Consider the following 13,282-nt stretch of genomic DNA (forward strand, 5'->3'; position numbering starts at 1 on the left):
GAAATGGGGTAGGCATACACCCAATCACAACTTTCCAGCCAGATCGAAAAAAGGTTAATTTAGCTGCAAGACAGTACTAAAAACATATGCAGTTGAACCTGCCATAAAAGCATTCAGAAGTTACATTAAACAACTTTCATGAATGGATTAAATTACATAAAAGTTGAGAGAAATGCAAATAGTGCCAAACCAATTTAAATAAATATAAAACCTACCTTGTTCATCTTCATACATGTACCAAAATCTGCAAGTTTTAAGTGGCCAGCTTTATCCAGTAGCATATTATCAGGCTTTACATCTCTGAAAAAGTTTGAATAATGACTTACAGTAGCAATGCTTAGCTTCGCGGAGTGAACAATAACACAGACAGACTACTGGAATATGTTGATAGTGCTTATTTTTTAATTTTATTAACACTGACAGAAAAGTAAAAGGGTTCACACAACTAGGTAATTCATCAAACGTTGTCTTGTGAATGTGTACAACAAATTAATAAACCAGACTTTATGAACATTTAGCACTGACCAATGAAAGCAGAAATGTCTTCAATACGCTGAATCAGAATCAAGCGTAGTAACCAAACACTGGCAAAGCCAATAAGGCAGAATTATTAAACGTTATTGCAACCACAAATCGGGGGTAAAAGTTCAAGTTGCAAGGTATTAGCCAGGCTGAAAAAGTCCCTTGCCTCCTCCCCCCTTCAGTTCTCCATAAGCACACAGCACACCATTTCCTGTTTGACAAATGTCAATTAAAACTCGCAATCGGCTAGTGGCGAGCGTACATTTTGCAGCCTGCTCATACGTCCACCTACAATCTGTCGTATGCCCAGGGACATCCATTCATTGACAGATATTATCATTGACTTCATAACTGCATAAATCACCTACCTAGGGGAATAGTGTTCTTGAATGCCTTCAATTTAGTGCCAGATTCTTTGGTGGGATTATATGACAATATTAGTTTAAGTGTAAATAATCCTAATGACTAGCTGGAAAAATCTCACTGTAATTACTGGGCATGGAAACAATTCTATCTAGACTGACTTCTGAAATACATCTGCAGACGACTAAGGTATCACCAGGACTACCTCAATAGTTATCTATAGACGTATGTGATACAATGTTAAACATTGGAGCAGAGAGGAGTCAGCAGAATATGTCTCCACTGTAACAAGGGTAGAGATGGAGGCTGATGTTATAGCCTTTAGAAAATAATGTATGTGGAGAAATGGTGGAATAACTCTGCATAACAACATGATGCAGGTTGTGATTGGCAGACCCATTGCTGATAGCCAATCCACCCGAACATGAGGCCAACTCGAAAGATCAGATTGAATAAAAAAGCCCAAAAAAGAAAAACACAGCTCTTCAGTGGAACCAGCAGACAAGAAGTGGGAGACAGACGTGGCAGAAAGACCCAACAAATCATGGAAACCTAAGCCTAAATCATTCCAAATTGTCCAGAATATGAGTTTGGTGGAATAATCAGAGGGACATTGACACTGTATAGAGTGCTGGCCAACTGACGGTTTTTGGTGGAAGCAGGGGAAAATGATAAGATAACAGAGCATGCCAAGGTCGACCCCTTGGAGGGTCGACCATAGGTTGAATCACAAACTAAAAAGAGTAATGTCCAACAGTATGATCATTGAGGGGAAAACATGTAACTCTGCTTTAGTGGGATATTTTAATCATGCAAGATGGACCTCTACACAGAGGGCTACTAAAGGGCAGAAGGAAAATGGATTGCTTTTCCTGGAGCGGCTATTTGTGAGCATCTGGGGTACGAGAGACTACAAAATTCGCTGTGTGGTCACGTAAAACAGTATCCTGCTGGGAGTGGAAGAGATACATGAGCCAGCCAGACTGGAGATAGGGAGCACTGCGCCGCTGCTTTTACGGGCTCAGTGAGAAAAACGAGGCAGGGATCGCTGGAGGACAGGTGGCCTGTTCCTGAGCCTGCGCACAGTGACTTGTCCAGGGTTGCCTCTCCACATCTCAAGGGAGCTCTCCTGAGCTACCGAGAAAGAAGGCAAGCACAGTTACATTGGCCCTTGTGTTGATGGGAGTATCCCAAAACCACCTGCACTGCGTTCCGTAGGGTTGCTCTGCTGAAATACTAATGCCTGCTCTGTTTTGTTGATGGATAAGGGGCATTATCAAACATTGAGCCCCTCTTGTAACGCTGATTTTATGTGGTGGGCAGTGCATGGAAATACTGAGACTGCTTATTGGGAGCAACAGCCGCATCTGAAGACATTTGGGCAACTTGGAATGTGCTGCATTGGAGCTGTAGACATGTTAGATTCAAAGTGAAGGCTATAGTGGGAACGGTTTGGACTGGGCTCATAAGCATTGTAGTATTCGTACTCTACTTTTTGGGTGCGATGCCAAAGCAAGCCAAAATGGTGGTAAAAGACAGTAGCAGTCAAAAGCCCTTTGGACATTACTTTGCAAGGTTGGCCACCAACAGGTGAAGATGCCAGAAGGTGGGACCACATTGATTTCAGCAGACTGTGCAGAACATACAGCCACTAGGAATGCAGATTTAAAAACGGATGATCCTGGATGGAAATAAATGACTGACAAGATTGACACGCTATCTATCATGATCACCCAAATGCAACACATCTCTAAGTTGAGCATTTGCAATAGGCAAGTTGAAAAGAAGGTCCACTCTAGAAGATGAAAGTCATGACCAAGTGAAGGAGCTGTAATTGCTTAAGGAAGACACAACGGTGTAATCCACTACACTCAATGACTTTGAAGACAGATCAAGACGGAACAACGTGCAAATCCTTGGCCTCCCAGAGGGAGCTGAGAAAGGCAATATCCTGGAGACACAGATCCCCTTGCTGTTTGACGCGAGACTGGGCTTAGCTGGTATTCAAGTCAACAGAGCACATCAGATTCCCTCTCAGAGGTCACCACTGGGTTCCCTCCCTTAAGTCATTAGGATTCCTCTCCTTCGTTAGCAGGATCAGGTCAAGAGTCCATCAGCGGATAGAAACAAAAGGAGAAGTGCCCTTCAATGGGATCTTGACATCCTTTTACCCATACTTTGGAACTGAAACACAGAGGCAGATGAAACATTTGTGGAAGTGAAGATGAAACTCCGGCCGAAGAAGATACCATATGCATTGTTCCCACCAGCGAGTCTTTGCATCCCAAAAGCGCACTTGACTACATTGAAACTAATCAGTGACTTTTTCGCTACTCTTTCTAACACAGCAAGAGAGGATGTGGGAGCTTTAGCATTGCAAAGGCGTGGGGGGCAAGCAAATTACTCTACATATCATTGGTACTAGAATTGCATTCTGGTCAGCAGGTGACTGCTCTTGCTTCTGGAAGAGATACAGAAACAGAGTGAATTCTCCCATCACTACTGTGTTCTCAGCATAGTTGGACTTGTCATACTCTTCGAATTTTCTTTTTATTGTTATATGGGGAATGGAATTTGTAGGTACTATTAGTTTTGTGTTCTAGAAATGTTGCAAAAATTAAAATTACTCTCCGTAGTGATTAGAGTACTCCTAGGCCATAGTCCCCTTTCCTCCATCCTTGTGGGCGTAGCCCCACATGGGGAGGGTACCGGAACCTTTGTCAGTGAAGAATTTAGGATAGCGTGCAGGGCACAGCACCGGGCGTGGGACCCCCTTGGCCCCACACAAAGATCCCTCCTCTGGCGCCTCACCTCAGTCCCCTTTTTACACATTGGACGCTTAGATACCTGGCTATACTTTATAGTAACCCCTAGCAAACAAGTGGGGGAAAATGGGTGGTAAGTGTGGAGGAAACGGGACTATGGACTAGGAGTACTCTAGTCACTACGGTGAGTAACTTTAATTACTCATATGTGTTAGGCAGAATTATATGCAGTACCCTTTGGGAACACTACACACAATTAGGACTACAATTGACAGTACAATTTCACCTTTGGTACAAGCCTGTACTACACAGTTATAGTGGTAGCAGTAGCGGAGCAGCCAGACTTATCTCAAGAGTAAGTGAGCCGTACAAGATAGTTACACAAAGGACAGCAATTACTATGACTCAGGCAAACACTGACTCAAGTTTTCTAAGTAAAGAATATATGACAATGCATTACTTACCGTAAAAGCATTTCTGATGGTTGTATCTGCTTAGATTCACATGCTGTGCATAGGTCCGACATCCAGTGGTCACTGCGGAGTATTGCATTTTGTTTTTCGTAGTCGAAAAGGGGACGTCGACAGGCGTGTCTGTAACACTATCCCTATAGTGACGTGCGTTGTACCCACAATCCCTCACGCGTCGAGGTCCCTCTGTTTGTATTTTTCTGCCCTGAGGGAGCCTTCTAGACGTGAGTGAGTACAGAAAAGAGAGAAATATAGGAAAGGATGTCTATGTTCCTTCCATCCGAGCGGGGAGGAAGGGCGGGCGCATGTGAATCTAAGCAGATACAACCATCAGAAATGCTTTTACGGTAAGTAATGCATTGTCTTCTGATGTTTCTTAATCTGCTTAGAATCACATGCTGTGCATAGACTAGCGAGCAGTACCCGGAGTTGGCGGTGGGTTATGAGAAGGAACAGTAGAGAAAAGATGTCTTAATACTGCCTGTCCCACCTGGGAGTCAGATCTAGAGTGTGCATCTAGACAGTAGTGTTTTGTAAAGGTGTGCACAGAACTCCAGGTAGCCGTTTTGCAGATGGACTCAAGGGGAACATTTGCAATGAATGCTATGGAAGCCCCAGTGCCTCGAGTGGAATGTGCTCTTGGCTTGAAGGGTAGTTGTCTCTTAGCAAGAGTGTAACAGAGAGTGATGCATTGTACAATCCATCTAGATATAGTGGACTTAGAAACTGCATCTCCTCTTCCTGCTGCCACCGAGACAAAGAACTGATTAGTCTTTCTCAGTGTTCTGGTTCTTTCCATGTAGAACATGACAGCTCTGCGTACATCTAGTGTATGCAGACTGTTTTCTCCCAAGCTGGAAGGGTTTTGAAAGAACGTTGGTAGTTCTATAGACTGGTTTACATGAAATTTCGAGATGAATTTTGGTGCAAACCTTGGGTGTGTGCGTAGAACCACCTTATCCTTGTGAACTGTTACGAAGGGGTCTAGTATAGAAAGAGCCTGTAGTTCACTTACTCTCCTAATGGTGGTGATAGCTATTAGGAAAGCAGTCTTAAGAGTGAGGTATTTAAGAGTTGCCTTGTGCATGGGTTTGAAAGGGGCGCCCATGAGTCTAGAAAGTACCACGTTTAAGTCCCATCCGGGAGCTGGGTTAGCTATCGGAGGGTGTATTCTCTTTACCAACCATGAAGGCCTTGATAACTGGTATCTTCCACCACGACACTTTAAGTTGTGAAGTGGTGTATGCAGAAAGTGCCGCTAGGTGGACTTTAATGGAATTAAACACTAGACCTGAATCCAGTAAATGGGTCAAATACAGAATAATGTTAGTGGGAGAGCAGTCAACCGGGTTGATGTTTTTACCTCTACACACTTAGAATAGCTGCTAGAATAGCAGTGGCGAGTATTAGGTTTTCTGGCTTCCCTGAGGATGTCCATACATCTCTGTGGGAGTTGTAAATGTCCAAATTCTATGATCTCAGGAGCCAGGCTGCTAAGTTCATGGTCTGAGGGCATGGATGCAGTGTTCTGCCCTTGTCTTGTGACAGCATGTTGTACGGGCAGGGAAGTTTCATTGGGGGAGATAGGGACATCTCCATCAAGTGAGCGAACCATGGCTGCCGGGCCCACATTGGGGCCACTAGTATCATGGTAACCTGCTCCTGGTGCATCTTGTGCACCACTTTGTTGAGGAGGGGAGTCGGGGGAAAGGCGTAAATAAATTTCCCTGACCATTGAATCGACAGACCGTTCCCCTTAGACTGGTTCTGGGGGTACCTGGAGGCGTAACTTTGGCATTGTGAGTTCTCCAGGGTTGCGAACAGGTCTATTTCCGGGAATCCCCATTGCGTGAAGACGTCTAAGACTATGTCTTCGTGCAATTGCCATTCGAACTCTTCGGGCAGGGGGAAGTCTCTGCTGAGTTTGTCTGCTAGCAGATTGAGTTCCCCTGGTACATGTTGTGATAGTAGGAACATGTTGTGTTTGAGAGCCCACTTCCATATATTCTGGGACAGCTTGGACAGTCCTGGAGAGTGAGTGCCCCCTTGCTTGTTGAGGTAGTACATGGCTGTGGTGCTGTCTGTGAGGACCATCACTGTCTTTCCTTGTAAGTGTTCCTGAAAGGCTTTCAGTGCTTTGAACACCGCTAGTAGTTCCAGCAGGTTTATATGCTTGGATGCTAAGCTCGGAGTCCATACTCCGTGAGCAGTCTGATGGGATAGGTGAGCCCCCCATCCTGTAAGGGATGCGTCTGTGGTTAGAGTGGCTTCCACTGCGGGTGTGGCAAAAGTTTTCCCTAATAACAGGTTTTCTTTTGTCCACCACCGTAGCGAGAGAACCAAGGCCTGCGAGACCACCACTAGATCGTCCCATTGTCCGCTGGCCTGACACCACTGGCTGTAGAGCCACTCTTGCATTGGGCGCATGCGCAGGCGCGCGTGAGGTACCAAATAAATACATGACGCCATCATCCCTAGCAAGCGCATTGCTTTGCGTACCGTCACCTCTCGACATGCCACATACTGGGGGATCTGAAACAGCATGTTTTGGACCCTCTCGTTGGAGGGGAAGACGAGGCCGTCCTTTGTTCGAATTAGAGCCCCTAGGAACTGTTTGATTTGGCTGGGCTCTAAGCTGGACTTCTTTTCGTTGATGGAGAAGCCCAGTTGGGACAAAAGGTGTACGGTCTTTTGGGTATTGGAGAAGCATGTTTCGTAAGAATCCCCTGTTATGAGCCAGTCGTCGAGGTAAGGGTATACTGGGATGGATAACCTGCGCAGGTGGGCCGCTGCCACTGCCAGTACTTTCGTGAATACCCTTGGTGCAGATGCTATCCCGAAGGGTAGTACTCTGAACTGGTAGTGTTTGTCCTCTATTTTGAATCTGAGGTATTTTCTGTGCGCTGGCAACATTAAAATATGAAAGTATGCATCTTTCATGTCCAGTGTTGTCATGTAATAACAGTGGGATTACTTCCTGCAAGGTCACCATACGAAACTTTTGGGGTTTGACAAACTTGTTCGCTGGGCGCAGATCTAATACAGGGCGCATGGTTAAGTCCTTTTTGGGTACAAGGAAGTACACTGAATAAATACCTTCTGTTACCTGAGATAGGGGGACAGCCTCTATCGCTTCTTTTTCCAGTAGCTCTTCTACATCTTGAAGAAGAATAGTGAGGTGTTCCGGTGACATGCGTCGGTTCCGTGGGGGTCTGTACTTCGGGGAACTGTTGAATTCGATGCAGTATCCGTGGGCTATGGTGGATAATACCCAGCGGTCGGACGATATTCCCTCCCATGCTGAAAGGAACGATGTTAGCCGGCCCCCGACCGGTGATGCATGGGAGGGGACCCGAATCTTCGGGTCATTTGTTGGTATTGGGCGTGGAACCTTTGGGGCTGGAGCCGCGACCTCTTCCTTTGCCACGCCGTTGGCCTCTTTGACTGAACTGGTGTTGCTACTCTGGTTAGAGGGCCAGTTGGTAGCAGAGTAAAATTGCTGTTGGTTTTGCTGCTGGCGTTGGCCACGAAAGGAGCGTCTATTGCCATAGCTGCGTCTGTTAGGGGGCCTAGAAATTTGGTCCAGAGTCTTGATGGTATCAAACTCTTTCTTCGCATGTTCTAGGGCTTCATCAACTGCTTTCCCAAACAGATGTGTTTGTTCTATGGGCTTATTTATCAGGGAAGCCTGGGTTTCCGGCTTAAATCCCGAATTGCGCAGCCAGACATGGCGTTTGAGAAGTATTCCCTGAACCAGGGAACGGCCAGCCGTCTCTGCAGCATCTAAGGAGTTCTTTACGATGCCCTGGTTTACAAGAGTTCCCTCCGAGACTATAGCTAACAGGCGTGAACGCAGGGGGTTCTGGTGCGTCCTCTGCTTCGCTGCGCAGCTTGCTCCACTGTGCATCTGCGTAGCTAGCTAGTAGGGAATTGTTATTCGCAATCCTAGTAGAGAAGGCGGCGGAGGTCGTGATTCTTTTCCCAAGTGCGTACAGCTTCTTGCCCTCCTTGTCCGGTGGTGCCTCACTAGTGGATAGTGGTACCCCCGCCCTCTTTCTTGTATTAGTAACTACGAGGGAGTCCGGAATAGAATGTCCTCTGATGTACAAAGGGTCAGAGGACGAAGGGCTGAAGAGCTTTTCTATACGAGGGTTGACTCCTCTGACTAAGGCCGGATTGGAAAGGGAAGGAGTTATTCTTCTCTTTATAGAAGCCAGGAGCGGAATAGACTGACTAACAGGGGCTTTTTCTTTAATAACTCTCTCTACAAAGTCTATGTCAGGAAGAGTCTCCCCTGTGTCCATTTCAAAATGCGCTACTGCCTTGCGCAATAGTGCATTAAGTGAAGGTTGGTCATCTATGGGAGAGGTGTTTCCAATGGGTGAATCCTTGGGAGGAGAAGGGTGAAAGACATCAGGGTCTGAATGCACTGATGGGGATTGCCAAGGCTGTACTGATGGGGATTGCCAGGGCTGCGAGGTAGCTATATCTTCTTCAAAAGCTCCTGCACTAGTGTAAGGATCTTCTTCAAACCCCTCCTCCTCATGTTCTTCCTCTCCACCCAAACACTCCTCATCTTCCTGGAGGTATTGCTCCTCTTCAGTGAGGTCATATGCGTCTGTAGAAGAGGGGGGGGGGGACAGCCTAGGAATCTTGACCCTAGGGTCATCCTGGGGCCATTCTCTTGGTATTTTGGGTGTGGGTGGGTTTTGGCTTCCCAAAAACCTTTCCATCTTCTCCATACAAGAGTGGAGTCTTTCAAGGGTCTCATGGGGGACCCCTGAATAGTCTAGAGGGGGGAAATCAGTGTCTTCACCTTCAAAACGCTTGGAACGCTCCCACAACGTCGAAGAAATGTTTCCGTCGCCCTCTGAAAAGCCCTCCGGTAGTTCAGAAGTGCCCTTAGATGAAGGCGGCAGTTCCTGGCTACTTTTGCGCTTTTTCGGCGTTTCTATAGCTTTTTGTGCGGTATTCGACGTTTGTTTCGTCGTCCGCTTACGCTTGTCTTCAGAAACAATTCTCGCCAGGCTCTCGACAACGAGTTCGTCAGTAGAGGGCTCTGGTGTCGACGTTGCCTGCGTTACGCGTTGTTCCTCGACGGCCGCTCTGTGGAGCGTTACGTGAGATGATTTTGAGGTAGCGCCTGTGTTTGATGAAAGCCCAATCGCTGGTCGCGGCTGCGTTTGCGGGTGGGGCTGGAGACCCTTACGGTCTAAGGTAGACGCCGGAGTGCCCTGCGTCCCCTTCGGCGCTGATGGATCCTTCGTCTTCGACGAAGAAGAGCCGTGGGTTGTGTGCTTAGGCCTATGGGGTCTATGTGCGTCCTTGTCGCCGGGGTGTTCATCCCCATAAGCAGGGCGTGAGCCGAGCCCGTCGGGGCCGGGGACGGACGTCGAGGAGCGCGAGCGCTCCTTCTGGGGGTTAATGACTTCCGTAACGGACGTCGAGTTATCACCCTCCTCGTCACTTTCTGTAACAGCGGCGGCGGGTGAGGAAACTGACTTCGACATAGCGTAGTCCGCCCACCTCTTAACTTTCCGTTCTTTAAGAGTTCTTGGTTTCAAGAGCTTACAGGCCGCGCAGCTGTCCTCTTTATGATCGAAGGGCAAGCAACGATTACAGAGCTTGTGTTTGTCCTTCCAAGTGTATTTGCCCCTACAGCGTGGGCAAAACTTAAAAGGTGTCCTCTCCATAGCTGAGGCAATAAAAACTGGTGATAACAACCCCAAGGGAAAGATAGGGGAGAAAGAAAGACATTCTCGACGAGAAGATAAAAGTAGGAACCCCCCCCCTCTCCCTACTGTATGTTGGCCGGTGAGGCCTGGCCACGTGTTCGGCAGCGCCGAAGGATCTCCTCCGTCTCTTCCCCTCCGTCGAAAACTTGCTCGGCGGAGAAACAGCTTCACAGCTAACGTCAAGGGGAGGGATCTTTAACGATAAGTATAAATTAAGGACCGAGGTCCGTAGTAAGTGTTTAGCAATGTCTCTCTAGGAGCTCCGCGTAAGGCGACCATAAGCTGGGCGGAAAAAAACAATCTGAGGGACCTCGACGCGTGAGGGATTGTGGGTACAACGCACGTCACTATAGGGATAGTGTTACAGACACGCCTGTCGACATCCCCTTTTCGACTACGAAAAACAAAATGCAATACTCCGCAGTGACCACTGGATGTCGCACCTATGCACAGCATGTGAATCTAAGCAGATTAACAAACATCAGAAATGTATTTACTTATCAGTTGTATAACAGTTCACCTTTCTAAGCAAGTTAAAAAATCACAATCAGAAATACACCACTTCCCTTAAATTCTAGACAAGTTAGGCTCACAAAATGAAGTGGGAGCAAAAAGCACTCCAGCAATTTAAAAGAGAGATAAAGACAAAGTTATCAGCAATTAGGTCAAACCAACAGGTAAGTATTCTGAACAGTTGAACAAGAGAGACTACAGTGAGGCGATCAGCTAGAAAAGTCTTAGATTACGGACGAGGTTGGTTGGTAGAAAAGATAGTTCAAAGAAGAGAATGACAAGCCCTCGGATTGGAGAAAGATTTCAAACACTTTCACCGCGGCTGAGTGAAACGCACAATCGGATTTGCACAGTACCTTAAAACGGAGAGGGGGCTGTAGCTGAGGCAAACGTTCCTGGTAGTTCCTGCAGGCTCACGTTCCTAAAGCGACTGTCAGACTGATCAAAAGTAGGAAGACTGGAGGGTCCTGCACTACCCAGGGAAGAAACCAGTAGCAGCGCCAAACAACAAATAAAAGGTGCGCTCCTTAAAACCCAAGCAGGGTCCGACCTTCCTGGCTATCCGGCCCACTGTAGCTCTGTACAGTGAATTCGACCAGAGGAGGGGTCCTGGCTTGTAGTTTGGGCAGACTGGTTGGTCCTACCAGCTCAAGGGAAGAAGTTTCCTGGAGGATCTTCTCTGTTGTCGGATTTGGCGATTCGGACCTGCAGCAGGGCTTCACTGGGCGGTTCAGTCGTGGTAGGGGTCCTCTTCTTCCAGTTCTTCATTGGTTCTTTCATTCCAGTGTCGACTCTGCTCTTCCAGTCCAAAAGACCTGCTTTTTATGCACTTTTCCCCCATTCATACAGCCTGGCTGTCAATCACTGCAGGGTGGCTGGCCCGTCAAGGCCAGTCCCCTTAGCCAATCAGACAAGAGTGTGACTTGGGTTACTACGGCAACCCATGGCAGGGGTCTGAAGATCCCTCCCTCACATCCTGCCTACCTAGACTATCAGGCGCTTTAAGGAGGGCTTCTGTGCAGAAGCCCGCGAAAAGACAGCGAACAAAGGAATCATCCCCGGTTTGACGCGCAGAGAGAAACACAAGAAAAACTTTAACAAAAAGAAATGGCGACTAAACCCAGCCGGAACCAAAATAAAATATATTTCGTCAAGCACGTTTATGTTCGAGGCTGATATAATAGCCTAAAACATTACCACGTTTATATAAGATAATCGCGGTACAAAAGTTAGGGTAGATACCACTGCCACCAGCCAAGTGTTAACGTCAAGGGAGCGAAACAAAGCTCCAAGAGGCACAGACACAAAGGGTTAAGAGTTAACTGTTTCCAATACTCCATGTAGGATGTGGTGTACTGGGTCTGTGGTTTAAAGGGAATATAAAGTTAATGGCAACTTTACCTGTTTCTGGGGGCAGTAGTCAGCCCCAGAAAAATTGAGTCAGTGGGAAGTCTCAAAGACAACCCTGTGTCACTGCACTGAAGATGCTGTGTAACACACAAAGTGGTGCACATCGAGTAGGTGAGGCTCCAGTGCCCAAGATCACACAAACAGTAGAAATACACATGGCAAAACACATGTAAGAGTGGGAAAAAAGGCTCACACTCTTACCAGGTGAAAAAAATAAATCCTAGAATTCCAGCAAAGCTGCTGGGGGACTCAGTGGGTAAGGGAAATCAACCATGTATGAGAATTCTCCCCAACAATATGCCCCGCCCCCTTTCCTCCATCCTTGTGGGTGATTCCACCGAACAAGAGCATAGGGTGGAGCTGTGACAACTTGCCTCATATCTAGGACGAAGCAAAAAGGTTCTTCAGAACTGCCTGACCAAACTCTGCATCGCGCCCTGGAACTGGTATACAGGGAATAGTGCTTACAGAAAACTGATGGCAGCCTATGCGCCGGGGGAAAAAGCCTAGGCAACCTCTTGACCAAAAACACCTGCTCAAGGGAATTCTTGTATGCCCCAATGGCTGCCAAATCGGTGCGGCAAGTATCCATCTGCACTCCAAAACGCACTGGGTGCGCCAAAAAATTGCCAGTACGTCGTCCAGGGGGCAAGTGACGGGATCCAGCCCCGGGTCACGATCCCAGTGGCAGAACCTAGTCAATTTGCGCTTATACTGGGATTGAGTAGATGTCCTCTGTTGAATGATGTCCCATCTGAAAATTGAGCATGCTGTAGCCGAAGCTGGTCAGGAACCAGGTCGCTATTGCCAGCCTGGACGGGTCCAGATGTTCCACTGCCCGCCCTGCTGTGTCAGGAAGCTCCTGTTGGGGATCAGAAGATGTCCGGGCCCCCGGAGCAATACTGCAGCAGATCCGAGAACCAGGCCCTCGAAGGCCAGTGGGGGCAATCAGGATGAGGCTGCAGACCATCAAAGCCAAAAACTTGCAGAGGGTCCGCTGGAGCAGAGGGGCAGCAGGACCATGTAACAACTGCGGCCGTGCCAGCAGATCTGGAAGGCATCTCAGAGACCCCCAATCCCATCCTGCCCATGAAGCAACACGGGAGCACTTGGAATTCCGAGGAGATGCAAACAAATCCAGATCCGGGAACCACCAGGGCAACAAGGAGTCGGTGTGTAACTCCCGCTCGTAGGTGTTGAACCCCAAGCGGCTCAACTGTCCCGCTTCTGTATTGCTGTCCCACAGGAGGTGTACCACTGAAGTCCAAATCCCCTCAGTCAGGGCCCATTCCCAGATCAATACTGCTTCCATGCAAAGGAGGAGGGAACGGGTGCCACCCTGCTTGTTCAGGTAAAAGATCATAGTGGAGTTGTCCGGCATGACCAGAACAGACCTGTCCCTGATGAGGGGCAGAAAAGCACTGAGGGCCATGCCCACTGCAGTGAGCTCGAGCAGACTGATATGCAGGAGGGCTTCCACCCTGGACCATGCGCCATGAATCGC

At 47.8% G+C, this 13,282-nt stretch overlaps 1 protein-coding gene across 1 annotated transcript in view; it reads right to left on the bottom strand.

Moving 5' to 3' along the window:
- Positions 1–13,282, bottom strand: part of ROCK1 (Rho associated coiled-coil containing protein kinase 1) — a 3,300,884-nt gene that overhangs the window by 2,658,139 nt on the left and 629,463 nt on the right. Inside the window, exon 6 of the mRNA XM_069620881.1 lies at positions 216–300. Coding sequence (XP_069476982.1) covers positions 216–300 — 85 coding nt within the window. The remainder of the gene's footprint in view (positions 1–215; positions 301–13,282) is intronic.

Source organism: Ambystoma mexicanum, chromosome 5q, assembly GCF_040938575.1.
Source record: "Ambystoma mexicanum isolate Mex_15411 chromosome 5q, UKY_AmexF1_1, whole genome shotgun sequence".
In the NCBI taxonomy this organism is placed as follows: Eukaryota; Metazoa; Chordata; class Amphibia; order Caudata; family Ambystomatidae; genus Ambystoma; species Ambystoma mexicanum.